Source organism: Cupressus sempervirens, chromosome 1 (assembly GCF_028749045.1).
Source record: "Cupressus sempervirens isolate cs-2001-9-10 chromosome 1, ASM2874904v1, whole genome shotgun sequence".
Taxonomy (NCBI): domain Eukaryota; kingdom Viridiplantae; phylum Streptophyta; class Pinopsida; order Cupressales; family Cupressaceae; genus Cupressus; species Cupressus sempervirens.
Genome location: NC_143118.1, coordinates 71,286,030 through 71,302,003, shown reverse-complemented (window position 1 = coordinate 71,302,003; position 15,974 = coordinate 71,286,030). Strand labels below are relative to the sequence as shown.

Sequence of the window (15,974 nt, the reverse complement as noted above, 5' to 3'; positions counted from 1 at the left end):
TTTCCCAGCCATGCTTTGTCACTTTCCAAAACGTCTTAGACCCTCCTTCTCCATTAGGAAGAATCACCTTCACCAAATTTTTGGAGCAATTTGAAACCTAGACATTGCAAACAGATCAACTCATACATATCATTCTTCCCTTTTTGTGAGTGCACACGAAGCGTCCTCGTTGGAGTAGTGAACATGTTAATAGAGAAATATGTCAAGCAATTGTTTGTCAAAATGCTCCAATGAAAAGTGACTCCTAGACTATTATAATGATGTGATATGTAAATGTTTGAACAGATATCGAGATCTCTCAGATGCAACTATAGAAGGAGGGACATACCTTAAAGAACTCAAGCTGGCTGCCACTTTAGTTATGGATCTTGGTGAAGACAAGACTTGGAAAGACATCCATTTTGTTAATAGAGCCACCTTAAGGAAGTTCATCGAGCATCATATATCATAATTGATAGCATCATATATTTGAAGGGCACATTTCTTACATGCATAGATGGCTGAAGTTAATGCATTGGAATTAGTCAATAAAATGTTATCTCTTGGGGATGGAGTAATTGCATGAATCATAAAGTTTGTCAACTTTTATCAAATATTTGTAGAGGCATGAATCAAATTATAGATTATGTACCTAATTGTTTCAATGGAATGCTATGTGATACTCTCACAAAATATGTGATAATTGCAAGACAAATGAGAATTTTGGTGCTCATGTCTATACAAGGGCCAGCCCTTCAATAGATGTCATCATGGAAGAAAACCACATTTGGTAGAGATAAGCACAATTGGAGATAGTTAATTTTGTTAATTCTTGGTTAATTTTGTTGAGGTTAATTAACCTCACCCAAATCACGTATTAGGGAGATAGTTATTAACCACAAAAGGGTAGTTATTAACCTTTGTGTCTATATAAGGGTTCTTTGGGGCTTTGTAAAGGGGCTTTTTGTGCTTTGGCAAAAGGGACCACTATGCTAAAATTTTGATTAGAAAATGATATTTGGAAAGTATGTATAGATTTTTTCTTTGTAATAAATAAATAAAAATTTCTCTTAAGTTCTTGGTGCGAGAAAATAAAGGAATGTGCAATTTGAGTTCCCTCCTTTCCAATCTAAATTGTCAAAAATGTTGATTCTCTTTGTAGTGAGCATTCTCATGGTATGGTGTAGATTTTATGAATCTATGGATAACCATTGTGATGGTAATAATTTTCAAGCATAGATCTTGATTGTTTTTATTAGCAGTTTTAAGTTAATAGTCCAGGAAAGCTTTGAAGTTGTGTGGTGCATTCGTCATCATGAGCTTTCTCACCTTTTTAATTTTGATTTCATATTTATTAAAAAAACTTCAAAATTATATCATACGAGGGAGCTGCCCCTCTAAACACAGAGGAAGGCCACATATCAAGGGCCTATCCAACTGTTGTGAACAATTTGCTACATACACTTTGTTGGGCTAATTTTACAATAAAAAATCTATTTACCAACACACCAAAACATCACTTCCTCTTTAATCAACAATTTTGTCCTTTTTGGCTTTGATACCAAAATTAATGGGGTTCGATGGATTGGATCCACAATTATCATTAAACATAGAATACACAGTACAGGAACTTATAGAGATTATAAAATCATTTCATTGTTTCATTGATAAAAAAATATTATACTGTGCCTCTCTTTAATAGAGGTCTTTGATTGTTTCTAGAAACATCTAAATAAATTAACCAATATAAGACAAAAAGACTTTTCTAGAACTATCTACACATAAATGAGTTCTAGAACATTACAAACCTAAATATTAATTTTACCTAACCCTATTCGGTAAGTAATCCAGCAGGAGTTTCTAAAATCTCCTAGTATTAGACATTCAAACAAGTTGTTAATTAAAGAGGCTAGACCAGAAATGTTGAACCTTCAATTAAAAAAAACATAAATTCTGCATATCTTTTTACTTGTTTTATTATTATAAAAAATACATCTCAATTGAATACTTAGTTTACATATACTCACCATATTATAATTACTTTTAAGTTTCATTCAAGACCATAAGAAAAATGTATCTAATATATAATGTAGTCAATTCACTTTTAACTATAGTGATTATAGTAACCTAGTATCATATTCTAAATTGACAAATAATTCTCGTATATTATTATTGGAAAGGAAACAATTATATAAAAGATACATAAAACAACTCTCAAAAAATTTAATGTAAAAATTTTAACTACTTCAATTTAAACTTTTACTTAACTTTTTTTCTTTTCTTTTTTAAAATTAAAAATTCATTTGAAAAACAATCATAGCTTAAATGAAAAATACTAGATGCCATTATTATATTATTAATTTTAAGCTTTTATATATTTTTAAAAACTTGAATAATCCTTTTCTATTAGTTACAATTCACAAAAAAAGAAAAGAAGCATGAACTATTTCTTTTCATCAAACGTGTACGATATTGATCGTAGAGATCATCAATGTGGGCAAGCCTGACACTGTACAACATCTGTACTGACGCAGAGGCTAATCACGGTCAGAGTGAATGAGTAAATACAAATTTTCTTTTTAAAGAGCTAATCAAATCAAACACGTAAGTAATACTTAGAAACAAAATGCTTGTGATGTGAATATCAGGATTTAACTGTGTGATTTTGAGTCAAACTCGATGACCCATGTTTCATGAGTAGTGATTCAACATGAATCCATCTCTCATGAGAATAAATGAAACACTTAGCACTCATTGGATCTAGGTGATGCTCACAGGGGTGCTTCACCCCTGTGAGCATCACCTAGATCCAATGAGTGCTAAGTGTTTCATTTATTCTCATGAGAGATGGATTCATGTTGAATCACTACTCATGAAACATGGGTCATCGAGTTTGACTCAAAATCACACAGTTAAATCTTGATATTCACATCACAATTTGACTAGCTGTGGAAATCATCTCGTACTTATCAACAAAATGCTTGTCTACGATAAAAAAGGAGACTTTTTTTCAACCATGGCCCAACAATGAGCTCAGATTCGTACGACTCAACAGATTACCTGTTTGAACACAAAACATGGTAATATGTGGAGCTACCATAGTTTGGAATGTGCTCTCTTTCAGTCCCAAATATGGACATATTCTTACCTTCCACAACCCTAAAATGCGTTCCATCCTCCTCTTCAAACCCTAATTAATATGCAGCCAATAACCTGGTTTTGAGAGAATTCTGTAGCTGAGCAATGCCCACTTGTTTCACACACACTCTGAAATTGGCATGGAAGTAGAGATATACGAAGCATTCGCTTGAAGAAAACTGAAACATGTTAACATCTAGACCATGTTGTTCGATCTCCATAATCACCCTCCAAAACTGCTTCGGCCTGCTAATGCTACTGATGATTATTACAACACACTCCCTCTCTTTAATCTCCACATCAACCTTAGCAATTTCTCCTTTTTGATCAACTATTTTCTCACCTAACTTAGCTTGAAAACAGTCTCTCTTTCCCTTCAGTTGGCTTAATTGGTCCTCCAGTTCTTTGATGTAATTCCCAGCCGCATCCAGCAGACCGCATCTGTCGACCTGCAAAAATTCTCAGAAAGAAAAGAAAAGATAAAAATAGTAAGATGGTATTTGCCTGAAGAAAATTAGGAAAACTGGTTTTGTAGCATAAAGATCAATTTTCGAGATTTTGTTATCAACATTTCCAATCACACTACAGGATCCATCATAAATGAAAAAAAATTAAAAATGTTTACAATAGTTTACATAATCCATCATAAATGAATAAAAAAATGTTTACAACAGTTTACCTTTGTTGGTATGAGAAATTGGAGCTTTGCACGGAAATATTTCATTCGGTTCCTCCTCAAACTCTCTGCAACCGTTGCTCTTTCCCTATTTGTAGACTGAATTATATGTTTCAGTGCTCCCAAGGCATCACTTGATTTCATTCTCTTGGTTAAATAGTTCATTCTAATTGCCAGGGGCGCTTCATCAGATTTAGGGTTTCCAGACATTATAGTTTCTCAGCAAGGGCTGCTATTTAATTAGACATTCATGGCTGCTGCTTTACGATTGGATATGATACGTTTGATTTGATGGAATATCAAAGTCCTGTTAAAACACGGCAACACTAGATTCATGTGGGATAAAAGTGGATTTAAGTATCACCTTCACCAGAAAGTCCAAGACTCCGACAGAGGCTTCTATAGAGTATTGACGAGTCAGCGAAAATGGTAACCCTCTACGATTATTCATAAACATCATTATCCGATCCCTCGTTTTTCGAAATAATGTAAATAGAATTCACTGATTGTGCACTGTTTTGATATCATATATTATCTTCCTTCAACCCGCTTTAGAATATTTTTGAAAAGCCTGTACACATCTTAACAAATTCTAGATGCAACTTACAAAAACAATCAATGTTACTCTATTAATTTTAATAAACATTTTTATAAACTATTTTATTATATATAGTTAAAATTAATCAGTGAACCAAGTGACTTAAATTTGATTGTCTTAGAAGTCCAATATATCTAAAAGGCTGTGGTAAAGAAATAGAGGTTTAACACTAGCACTTGCACACCGAGAGGTGGGATGGTTATAAAATATATATGTTAAATAATATATTTAAAAATATAAATAATTTAAAATATATTTAGTAATTATATTTTTAGCTTAAATTCGACAACCATCTATATGTCAAAATTTCAATATTAATTATAAATATTTTTAAAAAATTAAAATAAAAAATGTATGTTAGTGTTAAAAAACTAAATGTAGATACCATAAAATATAAATAATTTTTAGTGTAGTAAACTAATTTTTAAGTAATTGACATCTTTTAGCATTTCTTTAGATAAATTTACTTAACATATCTCTACTAGTATTTTATATTTTACATCTAATATATTTTTTTATTGTTAATAAACAACATATTAGCTTCCAGTGTGAAGCAGTGATTCTGAGGATGCTAAACAGTTGGTGGGTTGTGCAAATTTGGTTGGCTTCTTACATATCTTAGTGGAGGGCAGGAGGTTTTGGTTTCCAGAAGGTGGAAGGTGTGTGAAGATAGACCCTGGTTGTGGGATGATATGGGTTTTGCCTTCCTACAACTTCCTCTTTTTATGTCCACCTTCTTGATCAGACGATACTATTAAAATGGGTACTAGGATCCCAATGATGGGGATTCTAAAGATGGTTGCAAGGTTGAGGAAAAGCCATGTGTTTTCTTTTATGGGTCGTTGGTAGTTGGTGGGTCGGTGGTCTTTAGGGGAATATCTCACTCTAGTGGTGTTGGCTTCTCTTTTCAGCATTCAAAGGATTCATTTGAGGAGACCCTCTTTGGTTTAGGTTACCTAGGATAGATCTGAATCTTTGGATGAAGAATGGTGTTGTGGACTATGAATTTAGGAGGCTCTGACCTATGTGCTTTGGAGCTCCTTTTGGTAAAAATTTTAGGTATGGAGTTTAATCCCCTTATGGAGGCTGATTTCTTATTGTTCTCATCCTTGGAAGGTCTGATTACTTCATTCTATTTTTTCACATGGTGGCTTCTATTGAGATGAAGTTTTTCCTTATGACTTCTTTGCTCCTCGAGGAGGTCTTCAAGGCTTAAGGTTATTATTTTATCGTCTCTCTTCAGCACTTAGTTCTTATGGAAGTAAAGGCATCATCTATTGAGGGGTTGATATTTTATGTTGGAGTGACTATTGGTGGAAAGTATAGCCTTATGCTTTGTTGGACTAGTGGGGAGATTTTGAAGTGGTACTATTTATGGATTCCACCCCGGTTCACCTTCCTTTTTAGGTTAACTACTTTGAGGAGGACTTGGATCTATGTATGTTCTAATTTTGGAGAAGATGGAGGGGAGAAAAGTTACTTGCCTTCCTCATGCACTACCATAATATTTAACACTTGAACTTTTCATTAATTCACTCACACCTATTAATAAACTTGTGCATGTAAAACTTGTAATGTAAATATATTGTAACACATAAATCTGATCAATCACATGCATAAAAATAAAATATATAACACAATACTTGTTACCTAAAAATCCCCCAAGGTGAAGGTCAAATTGGAGTGGGGATGACACCCACAAATCTTCACTGCTAATGTAATAAAGTTAACCAGTTAAGGTTACAATATTTGATCATAAGATATGATGTACACTATGAGGAGTCTACCCTATTAAAGGCTTAAGAGACTGCTAGGTCTCGCCTTGTTACAGAATTTAGCACTTACAATGAAGTAAGGACTATGTTAAGACAATTCTATTAAGAGATTTACCCTAATTCAAGTCGGTTGAAATTGATTCAGTACCTAATTCTTGGTTTTCTCTACAAGCTGATTTTGAGTCTTCTCCATGCTAAATAATCCTCTCCTTAGATATGATATTACTTTCCTTTCTCTTTTACTTCACTATGATGAATAGGTCACTTATCCTATTAGATGATAATAGAACCCTTCATTGACTTGTTGTTCGCATGTGTACACTTCTTTACTCTTTCTCTTACTCTAAACACTTCTCTCACTTCTTCTAATCTAGGTTAAGATCACCTCTATTTAAAAGGTTTTGTAAAGATTTTCCTAGATCCTTCCATAATAGCCTCTCCATTTGAATTGTTGATTGCGCAACATACGGATCTATGATCCACATCATCTAAATGTTTTGTAACAACCTCTACAATCTTTATATGTTCCTTCCATGTCATCTTGTAAAATATATTAACTCAAATTCTATTCCATTTCTGACTTATATGTAAACTCTGCATTTCTTGGTCTTTACTATTTGTGATGCTTGACCTATATTACCGTTTTGTTGCTTGGCATGTACTATATAACTGGACCCTTGTATACTTGGAACTTGGTTGGTCACTAATGAGTTTGGTTGTATTGAAATACTTGATGACCATACACTTACTTGGCTACTATAGAGCATGGTACATATGTACTTATGTACATGACTCAGCGTATGTAGAGTAGATCTGTTGCAATGATAATAGTCTGACTCTATATTGTAAATGAATAAGCGGTTGACATTAATAGACAACAATGGTTAGAGATACCAAAAATCTCCCCCTTTGACATTAGTGGAGAAAAAACTGTCATATTTACAATGTTACAATACAATATGATAAATGAGCTCTTCCCCTTAGTCTTATGACTTATGCCAATGGACAATGAATAAACAATACAAAAATGAATAAAAAATCCATAAATTCTTCAAAAAATTCCCTTTGACATCACATATCATTCCCTCTTCAAAAATTCTTGTTCCCTGTTATTTTTGAATAGTATATGTCACTACTATTGGGGTTAAATAGGTGGAAGTAATCCATATCTTTTAATGAATTCCTTATGAACTCTAGTAATCATGAAAATTGCATGATCCTATATAGTTCTTGTTTCTTCAAACATATGATTCCACAATTGTAATCTTGTAGCCAAATTGATGTAACCTAAAACCTTCAAGACAATAACTTAGAAAATTACACAACAAAGAAGTTCAAAATGCTAGATTCTTCATTAAACTTTTGCAAATCTACTCTTCCTCTACAGTGAAAGAAAAAAAATACTTATTACAATTTCAACAATTACCATATTTCATAGATTTTTGGGATAATTAGATTTTTTCATTTCTGGTAATTTTCAAAACCCATCATACAAATCATGATATTTCCCAAGAAAAAAACCCAACTATGAATTGCCAACTAATCTGTGACATCAAGAATATGATTTTGGATTTATTACAAAAATAACTTTCTAAACAAATGGAAAAAACACAAAATAATCCAATTTTAGCCAAAACACACATCCAAGTCAAAAGTTATGACTCCTAGAAGTTGATGCATCATAAATCAATTAAACTATTAGTCACTAAAAGATTGTGGTCTTCTACGATAAGATTCAAGGTTGCTTTCAATTCTCTTTGCATGACCTCCAAATGAGGTGTCATCATTGCTTGAATAGAGATCAATTTGGATCTAATATTACTATTAGCTACCAAAATCTTGGCCAATGTTCCTTGAGCATTCAGTAAATTATTGAAATGCTCATTACTTGATTCTACTAACTTGAGAATAATACTATTAGATCTCTTCATCTCAACCTGAATTTGATTTATTTTTGTCTAAATATTGTTAGTGAGTCTTGGCACATCTAAAGAAATTGTGTACAAATATTGTAACTTCTACATTAGCTCAATAATAATATGTACTCTCTCTTATAATTGCACTTATTTTCAACAATGGTTATGGAAACTTTGTCCACAACCATAGTTTCAAATCTTTTGGCAGACCAATCCGTTAGCTTCTCATTTGACTCCATATTTCCAGCATTCACTTGATTAACTATAGATAAAATCTCATTGATGATTTTTGCATCTTCATCAAAATTTTTAATATGAAAAGCATCAACAAAAATATGATTTACATCATTTACTACCTATTTCTGCTTGTGCTCTTTTTTGAGCTCTTGTGTTTTCTTCTTTGCTAAATTTTTTTTTACAAAAATAGTTTTCTCCAAGGTGAGATTTTCTAGGTCCAACTGTGGCATCTCAATGATTTCATCTAAACTAACTTCAATATCTAGTGTAACATCTTTTATTTCTCTCCTCTCATTGCTATGTAAAGGAGTGATGTTTCCTAGGATTGCCTTAAGAGTTGGTGAATGGGTATCACCACTTCATCTTGCTTGTGCATTTATGCTCAAGAAAATAGTATTTAAACTTAGTTCAACCTTATTTTATTCTTTTCCTTCCTCATTGCAAGGTGTTGAAACAATCTTACTATCTACACTTGTTTTCTTCTCTTCACCATCTACTTTTGTATCTGTGAGCATTGGTTGCTTGGCCTCTAAAGTTTCAAGGGTGTTGGCATGTATAGGGGGCATGATGCCTTACAAACTTAGCACACCTGAGCTTTCTCCTCTACTGTAATCATCTTTGATATCTATAGTGTCTTTTAGTCTTTTCTTTGGTGTTAACCTAAAATTGTTCTTCCATAGTAATTCACTTTGCTATTGTACAACTTCCTCTTTATTTAGTATGCTAAAAAATGTTTTATATGTTGGAAAAAATCTTCTCCTATACTACTCCAAAAAAAAATTGTTTTTCTCCTAGGATAAATCAGGCATTACTCTTACTAATATGTTAGTCCTTATCTTTTTTTCTTCTTTCTTTGCATGTTCCCATCTTAAGTTCAATCTATCATATAAGTCTTGAGGTCTCTTCTTCTCTATTTCACTAGGAGATATTTTGAAGTTTGAGATCATTTCTACCATAGCCTCCTAAACTTTATTTTTATCATCATTAGCTAGTGTATCATATTTGACAAATTTGAAATAAGATAAACCTAGGGAGCTTCAAAAGTTTTGTACATCTCATCAATAGAGTTAGGTTTCCTCTAAGGTGGTCCTCTGACCAATCTCCTTCTTTTGGTTTTAGTAGCACTAGGCTTTGTAGCTTTTTCTACCTTATGCTTTAGAAACTACTCGATACTAGCAGCTACCCTGATCCTTGGTTTGTTTGGTGGTGGAGGAGAGATGGGGGTCACTGTCAGCTTCTTCTTTGTTCCTTGATCCTTCTTACTTTGTGGAATGAATAAAACTAGGGATTTTCCCTTGTCACCTTATTCTTTTTCCTCTTCTTCATCATGGTTTTGTTCTCCATCTTCACCAAGACCTTGTGTCAATTATAATGGTTCTTTTTCCTTGCTAAGTGTACCGAGTTTTCCTTCTAAATCTCCAATCGCTTTCTTCATTTGTTTTTCCTTAGAAGATTTTTTTATATAGAGTTATTCTTTATTTAACTTATTCATATCTTCCAAAAGGTTCAACCTTAGCATCTATCTCTTCTTTTAGTAGTGCATCTATGCTTGCACTCACTAACTTACTATATATCTCATAGTCAAAACTTTGTAACCAAGCCTTTCTCAGCTTCACTACCTATACAAAAGTTTTTTTCATATCCATAGGAGAATCTATGTCACAATAATATTTCATGATTGACTCTTTAGATATCCTCATTCTCCTTTTCATCCTTTTTCTTAAATTCATCAAAACAAGTACCCATTACATTCTCAAAAATTTATCCTAGCTGAGTGATATGCTCATTAATTTGTTGTGTCACTGGTTTTTCTTTCTCACATACAACATTACCAATACCATAAAAATACTTTTGGATATAAAAGAAAATACACAAAATGAGGGATCCAAACTTACACATTGAATTCTTCACATTTCTTATGGATGACAAATTTTCTACGAGTTGTAACCTTTGTAACCTGGAAATGTCATACTTATGATCTTTCATTACAATCTTCCATAATTGATCCACATCCCTACAAGGCACAATGTTCAATATGCTTGATTGATAGAATTTGTGACTAATAACTCTCGCTGCAAATTCAATTAGTGGATTAGAAAGTTTTATGATCGATAGACCAAGTCCATTCAACTCAGCTCCTATGTTTTCTCAACTTCTTCACAACTAAGATGTCACATGGTTTTCTTCCTCTCTAGGGTTTGATATCATGTAACCTTACAAATCATTTTCTTCGTGATCTCCACTAGTCCATTCTATAACTAGTACTTCATGTCATGGATTTTACTCAAAACACCTTTAATCCATTCAAACTTGAAATTCTCTTAGGAATTCTAGGTCACAAGTTCACTCTTTCCTTTCAAAAACTTTGAATTTGTCCTTCAAAATTCCTTCATTGCACAACTTCCCATATGCTTCCTTGATTTCATACTCTCCTACTTCTCTAATTTTACACATATAATAGATTCTGACATCATGGATCATAATGACTTTAGGTGGTATCAATGATAGTGCACTCATTGAGTCTCCTTTCATATAAATCTCTAGAATAGCATGGAAACTTGGTGGAGGACAAGAATTACTCTTCACTAGTTGAATTGTACTAACCTCTTGGCTCATTCTAGTGTTTGATGAAGCTATCATGTTCATAGTTAGGGTTTGAAGTTCTTTTCTTCTTTGGATACTCGGCATAGTTCAAAACTTCACTAGTTCAAGCCTCTTCATCCACATCTCTATTGAAATCTTTGCTAGTCACTAAAATCACCAAATTTTTTTGTGCTCTCAAAAATAGGAGTGCAAGGTATGTAATAATGTCTTCAAAATTCATTACATACCTTTGTTTGATCAATTAGGTTTCTCCATTAATATTGTGTACTCAAGTAGGTGGAAGCCAATTGTCTTGGTCAATGTTGATACCTTTCAACTAGGTCTTTGTATTATAGCTCAGTCTCTTCCATATTACTTAGTCTGTATCACTTCTCTTTTGAAGTACATAGTCTATTTTGCAATGATTGGTTAACATAAGCAATTTTACTAACACTCGAAAACCAATCAAAAACAATTTCTTATGCATCTTCATAGATTTAGATATGAAATTTTGGTATATTTCCATTTAAGGAATTGATGTATGATATATCAATTAAGTATACATTTCCATACATACCTCTCTTGCTTAGTTTGAGATGACATGATCACCTTCTCCATTGGATTGGATCACCTCAGCTCCATTAGCTTCACTAGTTCCATCATATGTTTTCCTTTTCCATTTCTAGTTCATTTCATTCCTAATTTTATCAATGTTCACTTTTCCTTTGCCTTTGTCTATTGTTTGATTTGTTGAATGTGCTTTAGTCTTCCAATTCTTACTTTTGTTAGAAATAGGGATTATTGAAGGGGGGGGAGGGGGCGGGGGAGCACGAATTAGTAATCTAAAAAAATTAGTCGCCAAGTGGATATTATTTCTTACTCTAAACCATGCATAAAAAAGCAATAAAGTAATGTTCAATAGTAATAGTAACAACACACAAATATAACTCAAAATATCATAAATTTGTTAACTAGGAAAACCTTGGCCAAGGGAAAACCCTAGTGGGGATGATACCCACTAGATAATATACTGATATATAAGTTCATTGTTAGAAGATGCACCCTTTTAGGAGTCAATGAGAAAATTTAGTATTATGAGTCCCTGTTAGGAGACCTTGAATCCCTGTGAAATGATTCCAACCCTGTTAGGAGTTGTAGTATAGAGAATGCAAGATGAGCCCACTACCCAAACATGCACTTCTAATTATAAAAAGAGCTCACTGCCCAAAAAAGTAATTAGATTGTAACTTCTTCCTTGAATAATATGTGATATAGCTCAATCTCAAATCACAAAATAGCTTGTAGAAACATTCTTATATATCACTTTCATAGTAAGTTTGCACATCACAACTTGATCACAAAATTACAGTTCTTATCGCAAGATGTCCTTTGCATAAATACCATGCATTTACACAAATTATTGTTTGGTTCGCTAAGACCTCAATCCACTTTTCAAACTTAGAGTAAACATCTAGGATGTCAGCCCTAATTGATCAAGTAATTAATTTGTAAAAAACACAAATTTTTCTATTAATTCTACTATCTTTTTTCATCAAATCATGATTATTTATGTTCCATATAGTTTTTACTAACTTCTGAGGTTATACACATCATCACCAACATGTATACTATCTTCATCTAACTTCTCTAGTCATAAGATGATGTCAACAACAAGTCATAGAGAAAACAATACTGTTGTATACCAAAATCTATACTTAGACAATTTTCTGATTGTCAATCACTAAGTATCTTTAATTCTAAGGTTTCATGTAAGCATGTACATCATGTATTTCCATAAATGACAATAATTACATATCTCTAATATTAGCCAGTTGTCAAAAATCTACCCCTTTAGCATTGGTGACAGCAAAATAGGAAAAATTGGCTGAGTGATAAAAGCTTAACACAACAAAAATAAACAACACATTACATTACATCTATTACAATTTTTCTATCTTAACATATTCTCCCCCTTACAATATTCTTTATATTATGTACTTAAAATATTCCCCCCTTTTGATAATTCAAAGTGCTTTCCAATTTTTTGCAACTACTCCCCCTTTGACATCAATGACAAAGGTCAAAATGTCAAAAATTGTCCAAAACTATCAAAAGTGATGTCCTTCCTTATGCTAATAGGATCTTCATGCAATCATCAAAGTTTTCCTTAAGATTTTTCATACCCTTAATCCATGTTTCCTTGGTGGATTCAGTTAAGGTGAGAATTCCATAGAGAGCATATGATGCATTCTCAACTGCATTAAGATGTGAATACAAAAAGTTAGAATATGTGTCCTTGGCCTTGACACATTCTTCCAACTGTTTCTGAACAAAAGATACTTTTAGAGAAATGGACACTCTAAAATGCAATATCCTCTTCAAAATATATTTCTTATGAAGTTCTAGTTGTTGGATAATGTTGTCCTTGATGTCACACAAATGTCATATCAGTCATTAGTCTCAAGTTCACCGAGCTCAGACAGTCTACAATGCAATCTACAGTGCCAACCAAGCTCACTCGATCATCGAAAGAAATATGGAAGACAGTGTTAACCGAGCTAACTCGGTCAACAAAGGAAAGGTGAAAGATAGTGTTCACTGAGCTCACTTGGTCAACGAAGGAAATGTGGAAGTCAATGTTAACCGAGCTTCATTCGATCTCCAAAGGGTAGTTTCCACCGAGCTCACTCTGTCATCAAAGGAATCATGGAGAAGTCAGTGCTAACCGAGCTTCACTCGATCTCCAAAGGGTAGTTTCCACCGAGCTCACTCGGTTATCTCAGGAAACTCAGCACTTACCGATTTCTCCCAGCAATTGAAGGATTGTCATGAAGTTCGTTGTAGTAACCGAGCTCAGTCGGTTAACACAGGAATTATTTTCTGAACAAAGTTCACCATGCAGGGTTAGCCAGGATAAGGATTTGCTAATTAATTACTTCTAGCCGACAATTATAATTGTTTGTTTAGTCAGTGATTTGAGCCGACTAAGATAATCTGAAAGGTATATATGGTCATTCAAGTTATGAATTAAAAGGTGTGTGTGATTGTCAAAAAGAAGTAATAAATGTGAATTATAGTATGAAATGAAAAGGCAAATGTTGAGCAAAGTCTGATGAAGGATCAGATGTGTTGAAGGAGCTGTAAAGTTGTATTTGATCAGTAAAGATCCAGTCAAGCATGACAGAGATTTGTAATCAGCAAAGATAAGTTGCACATTATATCAGGTCACTTCATTGTTGCTTTCTAACCATTGTAACAGTGAATTCAAAATTTCTTAACAGAGTTGGTTTAACAACCATTCAATAAATCCTCTAACAAGGTGACATTTCAGTTGAATTGTTCTAAAGACCTCTAGCAAGGCCACTCCTAATAGGATGATTAAATCCTTTAATAGGGTTACACCTAATAGTGTTTTTTTGTAACCTTTAATAGGGTTGGCTCCTAACAGGGCTCACTTTAGAAGAGTGAAAAACAGTATCTAGTTACATTGGTGGTTTCTCCCATATTGGGTTTCCACATTAAAACTGGTGTCTCTTGTGTTCTTAATTGCTGAATTTCTTTGTGAACGATAACATACCAGTTCTTAATATTTATCATTTGCTGCATTATTAAGTTTCAACATTTTATATTAATCAGATCAAGGGTATATTCAGACATCTTAGGGACTGTGGAAAGTTTTGTAGTAACTGATTCACCCCCTCCCCCTCTCAGTTACTCTATTCTCATTTCCAACAATTGGTATTGGAGCTTTTGGTGCTTGCAAGAAAAGATTTCAAGGATCTAAGCCAAAGATCAAGATGTCTTACAAAAGAGAAATTCCAAAACTCAACAAAGATAACTTCTTCGCACGACAAGGATTGATGAGACTTCATCTGGCCACTGTTGGTGATACTGGACTGAAATACCTTGAAGAAAAATATGAAGAACCTTCTGGCACATTGTCTATCAATGACATTGCTGAAAAGAAGACTCACAACAATATGATGATAGACATAGCATCCACTCTTAGTTATGAAGAATTTGATGACATTAAGGACTGCAAAACTTCCTTTGAGATGTGAAACAAGCTAAGAGAAATCTATGGAGGAGATGATAATGTGAGAAGAGAAAAAGTAGAAAGTCTAAGAGGACAATTTGATCAAATGAGGATGAGAGAGGATGAAAACATTGTAAAGTATGTTGAAAGAGTTAAAACATGTGTGAGTGAAATCAGAGCATCTGGAGGTGATATCAAAGGAGAAATAGTTATAAGCAAAGTTCTCAGAAGCTTGCTTCCCGTTTATGCAATCAGAGTTTCTGCAATTCAGGAAAGAAGGTGTGAAGCAAATCATCAAATAAATCTTGAGGCCATAGTTGGAAGACTAACTGCATTTGAACTAGATAACTTTGACAACTATGTTCCAGCCTCCAAGAACATTGAATCGGCATTTCAAGCCAAGCTCTCACTCAAGGAGAAAAACAAAAAGGAGAAGGAATCTCAGTCAGAAAGTGAAAATGAATCAAGCCAAAGTTCAGACAGTGACCTCGAAGTGATTGAAGCTCTACTAGCAAGGAAATATTCTAGAGGCAGAGGAAAATACAAAGGTAAAGTTCCTCTAATCTATTTTTCTTGTGAAGAAATTGGTCATATTACAGAAAGGTGTCTAAACAAGCAAAAAAATGATGAAAAGAAAGATTACAAATGGAATGGAAAGAAAGACTTCAAATCATCCAAGAACAAAGGTAAGAAATCATGCTTCATGGCTAAAAATTCTAAAGATTCTGATAGTAGTGAGGATGAAATTGTTTATATTGCCATTAAAGATGATTCTCACAGTGATGAGGAAGATAAAATGGCACTTGTTTCTCATATAAGTAAGAAGGATACATGGATTATAGATAGTGGTTGCTCACATCATATGACTGGTGATAAAACTAAGTTTGATCAGTTTGAAGACTATGATGGTGGCAGTGTAAGGTTTCGTAATAATGAACCTTGTTTCATAAAAGGAAGAGGAAGAATCTGTCTAACCAAAGAACTTGTATGTAATCATGCCTATTGGGTTGAAGGTCTTAAACATAATTTTCTAAAT

At 33.3% G+C, this 15,974-nt stretch overlaps 1 protein-coding gene across 1 annotated transcript; it reads right to left on the bottom strand.

The window, feature by feature from the left end:
- Positions 1-3,097: 3,097 nt before the first annotated feature.
- Positions 3,098-3,981, bottom strand: LOC149576201 (uncharacterized). The gene is made up of 2 exons (XM_089812267.1): positions 3,797-3,981; positions 3,098-3,566 (listed from the first exon to the last, which is right to left on the bottom strand). The coding sequence occupies exons 1-2, from the start codon at positions 3,956-3,958 to the stop codon at positions 3,174-3,176; spliced, it is 555 nt and encodes a 184-aa protein (XP_089668393.1). The 5' UTR covers positions 3,959-3,981; the 3' UTR covers positions 3,098-3,173.
- Between the last annotated feature and the right edge of the window lie 11,993 nt (positions 3,982-15,974).